At 38.0% G+C, this 19,007-nt stretch overlaps 1 protein-coding gene across 32 annotated transcripts in view; it reads left to right on the forward strand.

Moving 5' to 3' along the window:
- Nucleotides 1-19,007, forward strand: part of ERC1 (ELKS/RAB6-interacting/CAST family member 1) — a 518,863-nt gene that overhangs the window by 146,666 nt on the left and 353,190 nt on the right. For all 32 annotated transcript variants that reach the window (XR_013522487.1, XR_013522495.1, XR_013522490.1 and 29 more), the window contains one exon: nucleotides 18,780-18,917. Coding sequence is in view for 16 of the 32 variants with exons in the window: in XM_078338382.1 (XP_078194508.1) it covers nucleotides 18,780-18,917 (138 nt within the window). In the remaining 16 variants the exon portion in view is untranslated. The remainder of the gene's footprint in view (nucleotides 1-18,779; nucleotides 18,918-19,007) is intronic.

Here is a 19,007-nt window from a genome sequence, read left to right on the forward strand (position 1 = left end):
AAAAGAATGCCACTGATTAATGATTAGTAATTTCTCTTATGCTTTTTACAGTCTGATGAAAGCTATGGGATTTCTCCGTGTAAAAGTGTGCATAGTTCACTCATGTGAACTGGGATGTACTAAACACCTTAAAGTTTATTCATGAACTTCTGATTAAAAACACCCACCTTTCATCATGACATGGTGAAGAAAAAGTAAATAAATGAAAACACCATCTGTGGAACAATCAAGCTGGTGATATATGCTGGTCTCAAGGTTTTACAAAATCATAAAATACGTATATGATTCAAATTTAGGGTAACTACAATTTCATGCTAATTATAATTTAACTAGAAAGAGTATAGCTGTTGGGTATAATGGATGCTCCAATGAGTGACCTGGATCTCTCGTGAGTGTTGAAAGACTTACTCCCCCAGATTGCTGGAAGTGTTACTGACAGAGAGCCCTCAACTTTCCCGAGAGATTGTCCTGGCTAAAGATACCACCTTGCCTGAGGGCATGCCCCCTTCCATGGACATCTAGGACATCTGATGTCACCTAGGACTGATCCTTATGAGGTACCAGGGTTTGAACTCCTTTCGCCTACTTGGGACAGCAGCTTCAGAGCTCCTCATGGGGTTGTCACAATTCTTTGGGACTTCATGGCAGCTGAAATTCTCCTTCTGCACAGTCCTGATTTTTCTCTTTTTTTGTACTGATAATGATCCCAAAGAGCACCCTCTTATAAACTTCTTGCATAATAATGTCTATCTCAGGGTCTACTTCTTGGGAAACCCAGCCTTGGGTGGAATATAGGGTAGGATATTAGTATAAATTAGCATCTTTCAACCCATGAAACTAGACCTGGCTAAAATAAAAATCAGTGAGATTAACTTGAATTTAAATTAAAAATAAGTGAAACATTTCATCATATTTCCTTCAGACCTTATATTCAAGTAGATTTTGAAAGTCTTAGTTTCTTTGAATTTATTTATGTCTCTCAGTCTTTCTTTGGCGTTGAAGAAAACTCCCCAAATCTCTGAAAGCTTGATTTGTTTGGTTACCCATTATGAACTTGTGAAAGGTATGGGTTAAGTAACACAGTTGCTTACATGCCCCAAAGAAACCTCTAGAGATTTTCATGTTGACAAGGGAATATGATAAGAGAATTTCCCTTTCCTAAATTTCTTGGATTGTATTTGTAAAATAATTGGTTTTGTCATTATCATTATAATTATAGATGTCCATTCTAAATATATGAAAAGTATGGAAAAGGTATAAAAAGGAAAAATCTATGTAAAAATAAACTTTTCCTCACTTGAAATCATTATAATATTACACATACTTTTTGGTCAATAGCGTATAATAATCAAGTTTTTTTATTCTTAATTCTCAAGAATATGAGTTATAATGGTTGTATGATATTCTTTCCACCCAGTGGATAGACTGTATTTAATTTGGCTAGCTTTCTATTGTTATGTGTTTAATTGTTCCCAATTTTTAAATTAATATAATACAATGAACTTTAAAAAAATTAAGACCCTTACGCCTGCTTTAGTGTTTTTTCTTTTTTTTTTTTTAGACGGAGTTTTGCTCTTGTGACCCAGGCTGGAGTGCAATGGCGTGATCTCGGCTCACTGTAACCTCCGCCTCCTGGGTTCAGGCAATTCTCCTGCCTCAGCCTCCTGAGTAGCTGGGATTACAGGCACACGCCACCATGCCCAGCTAATTTTTTTGTATTTTTAGTAGAGACGGGGTTTCACCATGTTGACCTGACCAGGATGGTCTCGATCTGTTGACCTCGTGATCCACCCGCCTCGGCCTCCCAAAGTGCTGGGATTACAGGCTTGAGCCACCGCGCCCGGCCCTGCTTTAGTTTTTAAAAAAATATTGGATCTCTTGGCACTAAAATGTAGTGAACTGTTAGATCTGAGACTACGCTACCTAGATAGCCACTGTATCTGAACAACTTCAAGGGATGCCATTCACATAGATGATGTGAATTGAGGGCCTCAGTGAAATCTCATCATTGCTACTGCCACAGAAGGATTGCCTTTGTGGATTTATGTGGCCTCTTGGTCTTTTGAGCAATTTTAGCACAGGGAGGTCTGTCAATTCTTTACAAATGCCTAGATAGAAAAAGAAGGCTTTGAGCTATTTTCCATAATTATTTATCAGGCAGATCTTGACTGGCAGTGGCCTTTGGTCTCACCAACTTTTGTGTAATTTTATCCACTTGTTCTAATGCAAGAGGCCCCTAGTTTCATGATCTGTACCATGAGCAAATCTTTCAAGGAACTTTCTTCCTTACCAGCAATTAATAAAATCTGTCTGGAGCAGTGGACTCTGAAAATATATTTTTTTAAGGGCTATACCATGCCTGTATAATTAAATTTGAACAGTTTTAAAGATAAAGTATAGTAGTATTCTGGTAAAGTTTATTACTTTTTAAATGTTCTTATCTTCCTCATAAGAATATAGTTATATTTTAGAATTGAAAGAGATACTGTCTTTTGTTTTACAGTTAAAGTGATGAGAAAGATTAAGCAAATTGCTCAATGCCATGTAACTAGTCATTCATTACAATAATTCATTTCATAATCTGTCCTATGAGAGAACAGCACAACTGAGAGGTAAAACCAGCCAAGGAAATATTAATTGCTGTCTGAAGTCTTTGCTGGGCTTATTGAAGGCCATAAGCAGTAATTGAAAATACTGACAGGAAAACTTTTTTTAAAAAAACCAAATTGAATTTAAAACATAGCTTAGAGTTTGCTACGGTTTTGTCAGTCTTGCAGCTTCTAATCACTGGAAACAAATGGAGGAGCAAAATTTAGGTGTTAACATAATAGTTTGGGCAACACTAAAATTAACTCCAGATGGATTAAAGACTTAAACATAAGACCTGGCACCATAAAAACCCTAGAAGGAAATCTAGGCAAAACTATCCAGGACATAGGAGTAGGCAAGGACTTCATGAACAAAACACCAAGAGCATTGGCAACAAAAGCCAAAATAGACAAATGGGACCTAATCAAACTCCACAGCTTCTGCACGGCAAAAGAAACAGTCACTAGAGTGGATCGGCAACCAACAGAATGGGAAAAAATTTTCGCAGTCTACCCATCTGACAAAGGGCTGATATCCAGAATTTACAAACAACTCAAGCAGATTTACAGGAAAAAAACAAACAAGCCCATTCAAAAGTGGGCAAAGGATATGAACAGATACTTTACGAAAGAAGACATATATGAGGCCAACAATCATATGAAAAAATGCTCATCGTCACTGGTCATCAGAGAGATGCAAATCAAAACCACATTGAGATACCATCTCACGCCAGTTAGAATGGCGATCATTAAAAAATCTGGAGACAACAGATGCTGGAGAGGATGTGGAGAAAAAGGAACACTTTTACACTGTTGGTGGGAGTGTAAATTAGTTCAACCATTGTGGAAGACAGTGTGGCGATTCCTCAAGGCCTTAGAAATAGAAATTCCATTTGACCCAGCAATCCCATTACTGGGTATATATCCAAAAGACTATAAATCGTTCTACTATAAGGACACATGTACACGAATGTTCATTGCAGCACTGTTTACAATAGCAAAGACCTGGAATCAACCCAAATGCCCATTGATAATAGACTGGATTGGAAAAATGTGGCACATATACACCATGGAATATTATGCAGCAATCAGAAATGATGAGTTCGTGTCGTTTGTAGGGACATGGATGAATCTGGAAAACATCATCCTCAGCAAACTGACACAAGAACAGAAAATGAAACACCGCATATTCTCACTCATAGGTGGGTGATGAAAAATGAGAACACATGGACACGGAAAGGGGAGTACTAAACACTGGGGTCTATTGGGGGGAAAAGGGGAGGGCCAGTGGGAGGGGGAGGTGGGGAGGGATAGCCTGGGGAGAAATGCCAAATGTGGGTGAAGGGGAGAAGAAAAGCAAAGCACACTGCCATGTGTGTACCTACGCAACTGTCTTGCATGCTCTGCTCATGTACCCCAAAACCTATAATCCAATAAAAAATTAAAAAAAAAAAAATAGTTTGGGCAAAACATAGTTTTGCCTTGCTAGCTACATTTGTCCAAGTGTCTGATGGTGGACAAACTGTTGACTAGAAATCAGGGGACTTAGAATCTGAAAAGGAAAAATTCACTATTTTAGATCCCTCTTTGCCAACTGGTTATGATCAATTTATCCAGACTGTACTTCTGCTGTCAGTACTGAAAAATATTATTAACCAACAAAGTAAAGGTCAGAGCCTTTTTGAATAACTGGCTTCACACAATAAATTTGATGCTGATGGCTACTTAAAACAACTGTGGAGGCATCCTCAAAAATGTTCCTTTCCTTTAAATGATATTTAAAGTGAGCCAGGTGATTGCAAGAAGTGTTTTGAGATGTCTTGTCATCAGAAATATGTACTACAGGAAGCATCTTCTGCGTTTGTCCGGTGATTTGGGCCTCAAAGGCAGATTAATCGGTTCCACTTGACTAGACATAAGTCACCCACACGGAAACGTGATAGCTCCTGACAACTGGGCAGTGCTGATAAAAGCCAAAAGAAAAGACATCAATAAATCTGTGCCAATGTGAAATTAGTATGCAGATTTGATTAATTCACTATGTAGCATTGCAGTCAGCATTAGACTTCCTCTGATTTCATCAGTTTTTCTCTCTTGTTAAAATAAAAATTGTATGAGGACAGGAAAGCCTCTCTATAAAATAACAACTATTTTATTTCTATTTCTTTCCACCCTAGTAAACATGATTCCAGAGGCCATTTTAAGGAATAATGTTCTTTCTCCACACAGTTAATTTAAAAATATTTCTTCCTTGGGCTGGGTATAGTGACTCACATCTATAATCCCAATGCTTTGGGAGGCTGAGGTGGGATGATCACTTGAGGACAGGAATTTGAGATCAGCCTGGGCAATGTTGCAAGACCTCATTTCTACAAAAATAAAAAATTGGCTGGCGTGATGGCATGCACGTGTGGTCTCCGCTACTCTGGAGACTGAGGCTGGAGGATTACTTGAGCTCAGGAGTTCAAGGATGCAGCGAGCTACAATTGCACTGTCATATACCAGCTTGGATGACAGAGCAAGACCCTGCCTCAAAAACAAAGCAAACAAATACGTATTTCTTGAGTTTACCACTCAATAATTATAATTATCTATGATAGTAAACTGCATATATAAATCTGTTTGATATTAGCCCCCCTTCTGTTTATCATTGAGGGCACAGATGTTTAGAATAAAGCCAGTTCCTTTGATCTCTACGAAATTTTGCTAATACAAAATTGAACAGCCGGGCACAGTGGCTCACATCTGTAATCCCAGCACTTTTGGAGGCCGAGGTGGGTAGATCATGAGGTCAGGAGTTTGAGAGGAGGCTGACAAACATGGTGAAATACCGTCTCTACTAAAAATAGAAAAATTAGCCAGGTGTGGTGGTAGGTGCCTGTAATCCCAGCTACTTGGGAGGCTGAGGCAGGAGAATTGCTTGAACTGGGAGGCAGGGGTTGCAGTGAGCCAAGATTGCGCCACTGCACTCCAGCTTGTACAACAGAACGAGACTCCATCTCTAAAAAGAAAAAAAAAATTGAATACATGCTAATAGGTAGTGATTTCTTTCTATGTCAGGGAGAGTTTGTACAAAAAAATCCTGGCCAGACACAGTGGCTCACGCCTGTAATCCCAGCGCTTTGGGAGGCTGAGGTACGCAGATTGCCTGAGGTCAGGAGTTTGAGACTAGCCTGGCCAACATGGTGAAACCCTGTCCTCTACTAAAAATACAAAAATTAGCTGGGCTTGGTGGCAGGCGCCTGTAATCCGAGCTGCTCTGGAGGCCGAGGCAAGAGAATCTCTTGAACTGGGGAGGTGGTGGTTGCAGTGAGCCAAGATCAAGCCATTGCATTCCAGCCTTGGGTACAAGAGTGAAACTTTGTCTCACAAAAACAAACAAACAAAAAAAGGGATTATAAAATGTATCATTTTCTACAACAGTTACTTTATTAATTTCAATTTTAAAACTAATTTATGTAACAGAAGAAAAACCTTTTAAATATTTTGTCATGTCCTCCTTGGTCCACCTCTCTGTAAATAAACTAGCTTCCTTTAGCCTTGAAAGTTAGGCTAAACAGATTATTTTAATGACATCATGGCCCCGAAATCATTATGTCAAGTACCTTTGGCTTTGTCCATCAGCTTTAGTGTATGGTGATTGGATATATGTTTCATCCATGAAGGATGTACTCTTCCATTTGCAGTGGTTTGGTACCTCATTCTTCGGGGTTTATTTTATTCTTTGCTTCACTAGGGGGTACATTTTAAACACATCATTGTTGTAATGATATACTATATTTATAAACACTATAATAATAAGGAATCACTTATGGAAAGATGCTTTATGTGATTACTTTTTCAGTTTTTCACCATAGAACATAGTATTTATAGAGTGGTAATTAAGAGTAGATTCCGGAGCTAGATTGCCTAGTGATTTTCTCATAGTCTTGTAGTGATGCTTAAATCATTGTTATATTTTCTCGTAGTCTTGCAGTGATGCTTAAATCATTGTTACATATAAAGTCTTTACACCAGTACCTGTTGTGTTTTTAGTGTTGGCTGCTCCTGTAATCTACCTCCTCACTGCCACAGTTATTATTATTGTTCTTGTTATTTTAGGGATTCTGTGGTTTATAGTCCTAAACAATGGAGAGTTTTTTAAAAGTGGATATTCTGAAGATATTTAAAAGGGTATTTTCCCGCCAAATGTGATTCTGAACAATTGTTTTTATCTTTATATTCTAGTATGTGCATAATGGATCCACTTTTTCTCTTGGCTGTTCAAAGCTTTTTATAAATTGTATATTTCAGATCCTGTGGATAATTGAACTTAGTATAGAATAGGATCTCTGCTGAATATTTATAAAAATTATGTAACACATAATGAAATGATATGAGACTATCAGTATAAACATCATTTATAACCTCAACATTAGCTTTGTGGAAAAAAGAGAATAATGATAATAATAATGGGGTAGCATTCATACTTCAGCTGGTTAGTGACACATATAAACCCAGAGGTCCTTGATCATAACGAAAGTAAGGATATGTCACAGGAGCCTTCAGTGGGGCTCACCTGTTATCCATCATGATGCTGGATAAATGGTAAGAGAAAGATTTTTATAGACACCCATTCCACCCTGCACACCCACCCCCCACCCCCTGCATGTTTGGGGTTTGTTCAGTGCTAACACAGCTAGTTTACACCCATTTGTGTCTATTTTGGGTCTTCCTCACTGATGGCAACTTGCCCAGAGGAGGTAATCTTAGTGTCCACTGTTCTTCTTTTGTGAAATCCTTTCACTATGGAATGTTTGTTTCTCCTCTTTTAGCACTAAATAAGAGTCTAAGAATAGCCATCTCTTTTCACCCCTCCCAACTCAACAATCTGTCTGTGTAGAGTGAGTAATTGAAAAAGAAAGTGGCTTGTCAAGAACTTGCCAATGGGATTTTATCCTGGTTCAGCAGCTTCTGCACCTGAGTATGTCAGCAGAAGTGTTTACCAGCAGAGAATATCAGCAGAAGTGGACCAGAAAACTGTTAAAGAAAATAAAAGGATTCCTTTAATAGTTTAACTACATATAGGGTATAAAAGTGAAATTGTTAATATTTTAATTCCTTAATTTCTCCCTAGATGCAGATGATGGAGTAGAAAGAAGGCTATTATCCTTAAGTATGTAAGAGCTGTTTATATATTAGGTGGGCTCATAAAACAAATATGTTCTCTTGTATGTAAAACTTAGTTGGTTCTATGAAATTTCATTTTAAATAATGTTTCTTGTACTGCCCTTTTATGACAAGAAAGTCTAATCAACCACATAGCCATAGCTTTTCTTTGTATAAGATCTATATGTTAGCAACTGGTATGACTCGTGCAGCTGGTTAAACATATAAACCCGAAGGCATTGTGTTCTGTGTATACAGGTATACCTTGGAGATATTGCAGATTCAGTTCCAGACCACCGCAATAAAACAAGTCACACAAACTTTTTGGCTTCCCAGAGCATATAAAAGTTATATTTATACTATATTGTAGTTTATTAAGTGTGCAATAGCATTATATCTAAAAGTATACATACCTTAATTTAAAAATATCTTATTGCAAAATATGCTAATAATTTTCTGAGCCTTCAGCAAGTCTTAATATTCTTGCTGGTGGAGGGTCTTGCCTCTGTGTTGGTGGCTACTGACTGATCAGGCGGTAGTTGCTCAAGGTTGGGGTGGCTGTGGCAGTTTCTTAAAGTAAGACATCAGTGAAATTTGCTGCATCAATTGATGCATCCTTTCAGAAAAGATTTCTCTGAAGCATGCAATGCTGTTTGATAGCATTTTACTCACAGTAGAATTTCTTTCAAAATTGGAGTCAGTCCTTGTAATCTTTGGCATTGTTTTATCCTCTAAGTTTATGTAATACTCTACTTATTTTGTTGTCATTTCAGCAATGTTCACAGAGTCTTCACTGAGAGTAGATTCTGTCTCAAAAAAAACACTCTTTTTACTCATTCAGAAGAAGTAGCTATATACCTGTTTAATTTTCTTTTTTTGAGATGGAGTTTTGCTATTATTGCACAGGCTGGAGTGCAATGACACAATCTCAGCTCACTGCAACCTCTGCCTCCCAGGTTCAAGTGATTCTCTTGCCTCAATCTCCTGAGTAGCTGGGATTACAGATGCTACTCTGGGATTACACCACACCCAGCTAAATTTTTGTAATTTTTGGAGAGACGGGGTTTCACCATGTTAGCCAAGCTGGTTTCGAACTCCTGACCTCAAGTGATCTGCCTGTCTTGGCCTCCCAAAGTGCTGGGATTATAGGTGTGAGCCACCATGCCTGGCCCATCTGTTCAAATTTTATTATGAGATTGCAGCAGTTCAGTTACAGTTTCAGGCTCCAGTTCTAATACTGATTCTCTTGGTATTTTCACATCTTTAGTGACTATTGAAGAGCCTGTCAAAGTTATCTATGAGGATTGGAATCAACTTCTTCCAAACTCCTGTTAATGTTGCTATTTTGACCTCCTCTTGGGACTCACAAATGTTCTTAATGGCATAGGAATAGTGAATCTTTTCCAAACAATTTTCAATTTACTTTGCCCAGATTCATCAGAGGAATCACCAACTATGGCAGCTATAGCATTACAAAATGTATTTCTTTTTTAAAAATATATATATTTTATTGCGTTTTAAGTTTTGGGGTACATGTGAAGAACATGCAACATTGTTGCATAGGCACATACATGACAGTGTGGTTTGCTGCAATATATTTCTTAAATAGTAAGAGTACAAATCAAAATGACTCCTTGATTAATGAGTTACAGAATGGATATTTTGTTGGCAGTCATGAAAAAAACATCAATCTTCTTGTACCTCTCTATCAGAGCAGGTGACCAGATATATTGTCAATGAGCATTAATATTTTGAAAGGAATCTTTGCTAAGCAGTAGTTCTCCACAGTGGGTTTAATAGACTAAGTACACCATGTTGTAAACAGATGGGCTGTGATCCAGGCTTCATTGTTCCATTTATAAAGCACAGGCAGAGTAGATTTACCATAATTCTTAAGGGCCCTAGGATTTTCAGAATGGTAAATGAACATTGGCCTTAACTTTCAGTTAACAGCTGCATTATCCCCTAACAAGATAGTCATTCTCTTTTTTGAAGCTTTGTTTTCTTTGTTTTTTGTTTTTTTTTGTTTTGTTTTGTTTTGTTGTTGTTTTTGAGACACAGTCTCACTTCATTGCCCAGGTTGGAGTGGTGTGGCATGAACTTGGCTCACTGCAACTTCCACCTTTCTGGTTCAAGCAATTCTTCTGCATCAACCTCCTGAGTAGCTGGGATTATAGGCATGTACCACCATACCTGGCTATGTTTGAAGCTTTGAAGCCAAACATTGCCTTATTCTTTCTTCCAGTAAAAGGCAGTTTCATCTATTAGGTTGATGCAAAAGTAATTTTTGCCATCAGTGGCAAAAACTACAATTACTTTTGCACCAATCGAATACATTGAAAATCCGTTGTTTGTTATAGTCACCTTTATTGATTATCTTAGCTAGACCTGGATAATGTGCTACAGCTTCTCCATTAGCACTTGCTGGCCACTCCCTGGCAACCAACAGACCCCAGTGTGTGATGCTCCCCTCCGTGTGTCCATGTGTTCTCATTGTTCAACACCCGCCTATGAGTGAGAACGTGCAGTGTTTGATTTTCTGTTATTGTGTCAGTTTGCTGAGAATGATGGTTTCCAGATTCATCCATGTCCCTGCAAAGGACATGGATTCATACTTTGCTATGGCTGCATAGTATTCCATGGTGTATATGTGCCACATTTTCCTTATCCAGTCTATCATTGATGGGCATTTGGGTTGGTTCCAGGTCTTTGCTGTTGTAAACAGTGCCGCAGTGAACATATGTGTGCATGTGTCTTTATAATAGAATGATTTACAATCCTTTGGGTATATACCCAGTAATGGGATTGCTGAGTCAAATGGAATTTCTGTTTCTAGGTCCTTGAGGAATTGCCACACCGTCTTCCACAATAGATGAGCTAATTTACATTCCCACCAACAGTGTAAAAGCGTTCCTGTTTCTCCAAATCTTCTCTGACATCTGTTGTCTCCAGATTTTTTAATGATCACCATTCTGACTGGCGTGAGGTGGTATCTCAATGTGGTTTTGATTTGCATTTCTGTAATAACCAATGATGATGAGCATTTTTTCATGTGTTTTTTGACCTCATATGTCTTCTTTTGAAAAGTGTCTGTTTATATCCTTTGCCCACATTTGGATGGGTTTGTTTTTTTCTTGTAAATCTGTTTTAGTTCTTTGTAGATTCTGGATATTAGCCCTTTGTCAGATGGGTAGATTGCAAAAATGTTTTCCCATTCTGTTGGTTGCCAGTTGACTCTAATGATTGTTTCTTTTGCTGTACAGAAGCTCTGGATTTTAATTAGGTTCCATTTGTCTATATTGGCTTTTGTTGCCATTGCTTTTTAGTCATGAAGTCCTTGCCTATGCTTATATCCTGAATGATTTTTGCCTAGGTTTTCTTCTAGGGTTTTTATGATGTTAGGTCTTATGTTTAAGTCTATAATCCATCTGGAGTTAATTTTAGTGTAAGGTGTAAGGTGTCAGGAAGGGGTCCAGTTTCTGTTTTCTGCACATGGCTATTAAGGATTATTTTTATTATAATCCTTAATAAAAGGATTCCCATTTGTTAAATAGGGAATCCTTTCCACATTGCTTGTTTTTGTCCAGTTTGTCAAAAATCAGATGGTTGCAGATGTGTGGCGTTGCCTCCGAGGCCTCTGTTCTGTTCCATTGGTCTATATCTCTGTTTTGGTACCAGTACCATGCTGTTTTGATTACTGTAGCCTTGTAGTATGGTTTGAAGTCAGGTAGCATGATGCCTCCAGCTTTGCTCTTTTTGCTTAGGATTGCCTTGGCTATGCAGGCTCTCTTTTGGTTCCATATGAAGTTTAAGGTGACTTTTCCCAGTTCTGTAAAGAAGGTCATTGGTAGCTTGATGGGGATAGCATTGAATCTATAAATTACTTTGGGCAGTATGGCCATTTTCATGATATTGATTTTTCCTAACCATGAGCATGAAATGTTTTTCCATCTGTTGATGTTCTCTCTTATTTCCTTGAGCAGTGGTTTGTAGTTCTCCTTGAAGAGGTCCTTCATGTCCTTTGTTAGTTATATTCCTAGGTATTTCATTCTCTTTGTAGCAATTGTGAATGGGAGTTTGCTCATGATTTGGCTGTTTTTTAGTCTGTTATTGGTGTATAGGAATGCTTGTGATTTCTGCACATTGATTTTGTATCCTGAGACTTTGCCGAACTTGCTTATCAGTTTCAGGAGATTTTGGGCTGAGATGTTAGGGTCTTCTGAATATACAATCATGTTGTCTGCAAATAGAGACAATTTGACTTTCTCCTTTCCTAATTGAATACCCTTTATTTATTTATTTTTTGCCTAATTGCTCTTCCAATACTATATTGAATAGGAGTGCTGAGAGAGGGCATCCTTGTTTAGTGCCAGATTTCAAAGGGAGTGCTTCCAGTTTTTGCCCATTCAGTATGGTATTGGCTGTGGGTTTGTTGTAAATAGCTTTTATTATTTTGAGATACGTTCCATTGATACCTAGTTTATTGAGAGTTTTTAGCATAAAGGTCTGTTGAATTTTGTTGAAGGCCTTCTCTGAATCTATTGAGATAATCATGTGGTTTTTGTCTTTGGTTCTGTTTATGTGGTGGATTACATTTATAGAATTGCATGTGCTGAACCAGCCTTGCATCCCAGAATGAAGCCTACTCGATGGTAATAGATAAGCTTTTTGATGTGCTGTTGCAATCGGTTTGCCAGTATTTTATTGAATATTTTTGCATCTATGTTCATCATGGTATTGGCCTGAAGTTTTCTTTTCTTGTTGAGTCTCTGCTGGTTTTTGGTATCAGGATGATGTTGGTCTCACGAAATGATTTGGGAAGGATTCCCTCTTTTTGGATTGTTTGGAATAGTTTCAGAAGGAATGGTACCGGCTTCTCTTTGTATATCTGGTAGAATTTGGCTGTGAACCCATCTGGATCTGGGCTTCTTTTTGTTGGTAGGCTCTTAATGGCTGCCTCAAATTCAGCCCTTGTTATTGAGGGCTGAACAATAACAAACCTTATTGTTATTAAGGTTTCAACTTCTTCCTGGTTTAGGCTTGGGAGGGTGCATATGTCCAGGAATTTATCCATTTCTTCCATGTTTACTGGTTTATGTGCATAGAGTTGTTTGTAGTAATCTCTGATGGTAGTTTGTATTTCTGTGGAGTCCGTGGTGATGTCCCCTTTATCATTTTTATTGCAACTATTTGATTATTCTTTCTTTTCTTTTTTATTAATTTGGCTAGCAGTCTGTCATTTTGTTTATCTTTTCAGAAAACCAGCTCCTGGATTTATTGATTTTTTTTTTGAAGGGTTTTTTTCTGTGTTTATCTCCTTCAAGTCTGCTCTGATCTTAGTTATTTCTTATCTTCTGCTAGCTTTTGAGGTTTTTTTTTTTTTAATCTTGCTCCTCTAGCTATTTCCATATTAATGATAGGGTGTCGATTTTAGATCTTTCCTTGCTTCTCATGTGGGCATTTATTGCTATACATTTTCCTCTAGACACTGCTTTAAATGTGTCCCAGAGATTCTGGTACATTGTGTCTTTGGTCTCATTGTTTTCAAAGAACATCTTTATTTCTGCCTTCATTTCATTGTTTATGCAGTTGACATTCAGGAGACAGTTCTTCAGTTTCCATGAAGTTGTGCTGTTCTGAGTTAGTTTCTTAATCCTGAGTTCTAATTTGATTGCCCTGCGGTCTGAGAGACTGTTTATTATGATTTCCATTCTTTTGCATTTGCTAAGGAGTGATTTCCATCCAATTATGTGCTCAGTTTTAGAGTAGGTGCAATGTAGTGCTGAGAAGAATGTATATTCTGTGGATTTGGGGTGGAGATTTCTTTAGATGTCTATTAGGTCCACTTGGTGTAGCTCTGAGTTCAAGTCCTGGATATCCTTGATGATTTTCTGTCTTGTTGATCTGTCTAATATTGACAGTGGAGTGTTTAAGTCTTCCACTATTATTGTGTGGGAGTCTAAGTCTCTCTCTAGGTCATTGAGAGCTCACTTTATATATCTGGGTGCTCCTGTATTGGTTGCATATATATTTAGGATTATTAGCTTTTCTTGTTGCATTGATTCTATTACCATTATATAATGCCGTTCTCTGTCTCTTTTGATCTTTGTTGGTTTAAAGTCTATTTTATCAGAGACTAGTATTGTAACTCCTGCTTTTTTTCTGCTCTCCATTTGCTTGATAAATCTTCCTCCATCCCTTTATTTTGAGCCTATGTGTGTCCTTGCATGTGTTATGGGTTTCCTGAGTACAGCACACTGATGAGTTTTGACTTTTTATCCAGTTTGCCAGTCTGTGTCTTTTGATTGGGATATTTAGCCCATTTACATTTAGGGTTAATATTGTTATGTGTGAATTTGATCCTGCCATTTTGATGCTAGCTATATGTTTTGCCCACTAATTGACACATTTTCTTCAATGTGTTGTTAGTCTTTACCATTTGGTACATTTTTGGAGTGGCTGGTACTGGTTGTTCCTTTCTATGTTTAGTGCTTCTTTTGGGAGCTCTTATAAGACAGGCCTGGCGGTGACAAAGTCTCTGCAATTGCTTCTTCATAAAGGATTTTATTTCTCCTTTGCTTATGAAGCTTAGTTTGGCTGGATACGAAATTCTAGATGGAAAGTTCTTTTCTTTAAGGTTGTTGAATATTGACCCCCACTCTCTTCTGGCTTGTAGTGTTTCTGCCAAGAGATCCACTGTTAGTCTGGTGGGCTTCTCTTTGTGGGTAACCTGACCTTTCTCTCTGGCTGCCTTTAGAATTTTTTCCTTCATTTCAACCCTGGTGATTCTGACGATTATGTGCCTTGGGGTTGCACTTCTTGAGGAACATCTTTGTGGTGTTCTCTGTGTTTCCTGGACTTGAATGTTGGCCTGCCTTGCTAGGTTGGGGAAGTTCTGGATAATATCCTGAAGAGTGTTTTCCAGCTTGGATTCATTCTCTCCATCACATTCAGGTACACCTCTCAAATGTAGATTAGGTCTTTTCACATAATCCCATATTTCTTGGAGGCTTTATTCATTTCTTTTCACTCTTTTTTTCTCTAATCTTGCCTTCTCATTTTATTTCGTTGAGCTGATCTTTAATCTCTGATATCCTTTCTTCTGCTTTGTCGATTCAGTTATGAAACTTGTATATGCTTCACAAAGTTCTTGTGGTGTGTTTTTCAGCTCCATCAAGTCGTTAATATTCTTCTCTAAGCTGTTTATTCTAGTTAGCATTTCTTCTAACCTTTTTTTAAGATCCTTAGTTTCTTTGCATTGGGTTAGCACATGTTATTTTAGCTCTGAGAAGTTTGTTATTACCCAGTTTCTGAAGCTGATTTCTGTCAGTTTTTCAGATTCATTCTCCATCCAGCTTTGTTCACTAGCTGGTGAGGAGTGTGATCCCTTGGAGGAGGAGAGGCGTTTTGGTTTTTGGTGTTTTCATCCTTTTTATGCTGTTTTTTTCTCCCCCATCTTTCTGGCTTTATCTACCTGTGGTCTTTGTAGTTGGTGTCTTTCAGTTGGGGGTGTCTGAGTGGACATCCTTTTTGTTGATGGTGAAGCTATTTCTTTCTCTTAGTTTTCCTTCTAATGGTCCGGCCCTTCTGCTGCATTAGTGCTGGAGGTCCACTCCAGACCCTGCTTGCCTGGGGATCACCTGCAGGGGCTGTAGAAAAGTAAGGGTTGCTCCTGGTTTCTTCTTCTGTTATCTTTGTCCCAGAAGGGTATCCAACAGATGTTAGCCTGAGCTCTCCTTTATGAAGTGTCTCTTTGGGTTTACGGGGGTTGGGGAGCTGCTTGGGGAGATAGTCTGTCCCTTCTAGGAGCTCAAGTCTGTGCTGGGAGCTCTGTTGTTTGGTGCAGAGCTGCTGGGTAGGTACGTTTAAGTCTGCTGCAGTAGAACTCATAACCATCTCTTTTCCAGTGCTCTGTCCTGGGAAGGTTGGGGTTTATTTATAAGTTCCTGAGTGTCTTTTTTCATAGATGCCCTGCCCTGCATGGTGATAGTCTAGTCACAGTCTGCCAGTAGAGGCATTGCTGAGCTGCTGCAGGCTCTGCCCAGCTGCTCTGTGAACTTTCTTGAGGTGTTGTTCTTAGAGGTACAGTTAGAACTGCCTCAGTATTGGCTGACTGTCTTGGTAGTGGCAGACACCCTTCCCCCAACCAAGCTGGACTGTTCTGGGTCCAGCTGTGCTTGCTGCGAAACTCTCAATCCAGAGCATTTCAGATTGCTTGTTTTGTGAGGGTGGTATCTGCCAAGCCAGATCACCTGGGTCCCTGTCTCAGCCCCCTCCCTTTCAGCTGAATGGGTGGCTCTGTCTCTTATAGGCGTTCCAGGTGCCAGTTGAAATGGCTGCCCAGATTTATATGAGTTTCTGTGTGCCAATCCGTGGCTCTGGCTGAAGCAGCTGTGTTGGAAACTCTGGCACTTTTCAACCAGGGAATCTTCTAGTCTGTGGGCAGTGAAAACTTGTTTGGAAATGTGGTGATCACTCACCCTTTGTGTTGTTGTTGCTGGGAACTGCACTCCAGAGCTGTTCTTATTCGGCCATGTTGGATCATCTGAAAAATTTCTTATATTTACCATCTTATACGGGTAGAGTTCATGGTACCCCAAATAAATTATAACAGTAACATCAAAGATCACTGATCAGAGATCACCATAACAGATATAATAATAATGAAAAATAAATATTGCAAGCATTATGAAAATGTGCCAGAGACACCAAGTTAGCCTGCTCTTGAAAAGTAGTGCTGATAGACTTGCTTGATGCAGGGTTTCCACAAACCTTCAGTTAGTAAAAAACCAGTATCTGTGAAGAGCAATGAAGCAAAATGTAAGAAATTGAGGTATACTCCTATATGAAGTATAGGAATTTTTGGAGTATATGAAGTTTCGAGTGACAAAATTCTCTTTAATGGTTATGAGTTTACCTAAGTATTGATTCATATGAGATTTTAGTAGCAGTATCTAATAAAATCAAGGGGAGACTAATACTTTCTATCTATGATGAACTCAGTGCTTACAATGGGCTTTGGACTCTTAACTGGCACCAAATAGACTGGAGCCCATTTCAGGCAATTCATGGTTCAGCTGTATGATTATGTTTTTGTTAAGTGAAAATTTAAGCTTCAGCATATTCATGTACCCTATTCTAAACTTATCAAATCTCTTTCTTAGTTTTTTTGTTCTGCCTGTCAAGTTCTTCTTGACTCTAGAGAGGTACCTTAAAGAGCTTGTATTAAATTTATTAATGTAAGAAACTACCTGACAATTCGATCCAGGATTGTTTTGTAATTCCCTTCTTGGAAGGAGTTTTTGTGAATCCTAAATGCAGTTTCTGAAAGTCCAAACTTATACTTTATTCATTTATTGATTAATGTTTATGATCTGAGATGTACCATTTAGGAAGGTACAAAACAGATGGAGGAGTAGGATCTATGTCTACTTGTGGAGACATGTATAAAACAAAGAATTACATATGGTTACATACACTAATCAGTGCTATAATGATAGTTGGAAGAATGGAGATGTGTGGTCAATACATAGATACATGGAAGAATGGAGGAGTATGTATTTACATATAATATATGCATGTATATGTATTATTAATGGTATACAGACAGTGATCAAGTTTTTCTCATGGGGTGAGGGCCACAGACTATTCCCAGAAGAGATAATGTTTATCTTGCATTTTGAAAACCATGTAAAAAAAATCAGATAGTTTCAGTATCAGCTCAAGAGGAGACTGCGATTATATTCTCCTGCTTCATTTTTCTCGATAGAACTTATCTCTGCCTATGCTATATTGATTCATTCATTTGTTCAATCACTTACTACTTCCTTCTTTCATTCATTTGTCTACCTTACCAGAATGTAAGCTCAATGAAGGCAGGGGTTTGGTCTGTTTTCATTACTTTGTTTCCTCAACAACTGGAAAGGTGCCTGATCTATAGCGGGAAGTTAAAATTGTATGTATATAGTGAATGAATGAACTTTGTGAGTAGCTGGTTTATTTATAATTTTCCTTTAGCTTAATAAGGATATCTCCTTAGAATTTCCTCATAGTTTTTACTTGAATAATTCTTTATTGTACTTCAATCTCCTTCTACTTGAGTGATAACATGCTGCTTGTTGTACTTGAGTGATAACATGCTATTTCCACGATGTTATCTCATAGTGTGTTTAGTCCCCATAATCTTACCTGAATTGATACAACCCATGATGGTTTTCCATGTCTATATGCAAGTCCTCTTAAATTTTCATTGAAAGATTGGGTCAAATCCTTGTATGCTGACACTGCCAACACTGGCACTGTTATTTATTTAAAGTACAGAACTGGCCAGACGATTTCTGTGCTTAAAAATGGTTTTCATTTCTCTGAATAAAATCTGTGCTCCTTAGGTCGGCACACAAGCTCTTCTATAGCTTGGCTTTAGCTGTATAATGATGCATTTTCTTACCATCTCATAATAGAATAAAAATGAGCATATTCATTTTTCTTCATATCAGTAGTGTCTGGCATGTAATATAGAATTCAACACTTTTTTTGAGTAAATTAATACATGTAAGTGTGTATGAACGAATGACTACAAAAATGTTTGCTGCTTAGATAAAAGATGATGTAAATCTAACATAAAACTAGCATTTAAGAACAGCCCTTTCTTTACACAGCAGATTCATCTTTCTCACTGTTTAGCTTATCTGTTCTCTGTCTTCCCTTTATTCTTTGTGAAGGAATTCCCCTTGCATTTACAATGCCATTTTAGAAGTAATTCTAGTCCTCATAGCTTTCCTCTCTACATGGCCATCTCTATATTGGATCTTTTCTGCTAGCTACTTGTATATGTGTCCATATACTTGTGTACCTTTTTTTGTTTGTTTTGCCTGCAGATTCCTGGGTTTAAGGTTTTGCATGTAATTCTGAAACTTAGGATTAAATAATTTCTACAGAAGGCACACAGACAACCCTGAGCTGTTTTCAAATTAAAATGATTTTGATTGTGCTATTGTTTTTTAAAAACGTTCTTTTTTCTCTTAAATATTTATGTACACTTAGATTGAAAATCTTCAAGAGCAGCTTAGAGATAAGGAAAAGCAGATGAGCAGCTTGAAAGAACGGGTCAAATCCTTGCAAGCTGACACCACCAATACTGACACTGCCTTGACAACTTTGGAGGAGGCCCTTGCAGAGAAAGTAAGTGACTGGCTCGACTCTCCACACACGTTTTCTGCTTTCTCATTAATCTAAAACTGGGTATAGAATACAGAAGACATCTCTGTGGGC

The sequence above is a fragment of the Callithrix jacchus genome, chromosome 9 (assembly GCF_049354715.1).
Source record: "Callithrix jacchus isolate 240 chromosome 9, calJac240_pri, whole genome shotgun sequence".
Classification (NCBI taxonomy): Eukaryota; Metazoa; Chordata; class Mammalia; order Primates; family Cebidae; genus Callithrix; species Callithrix jacchus.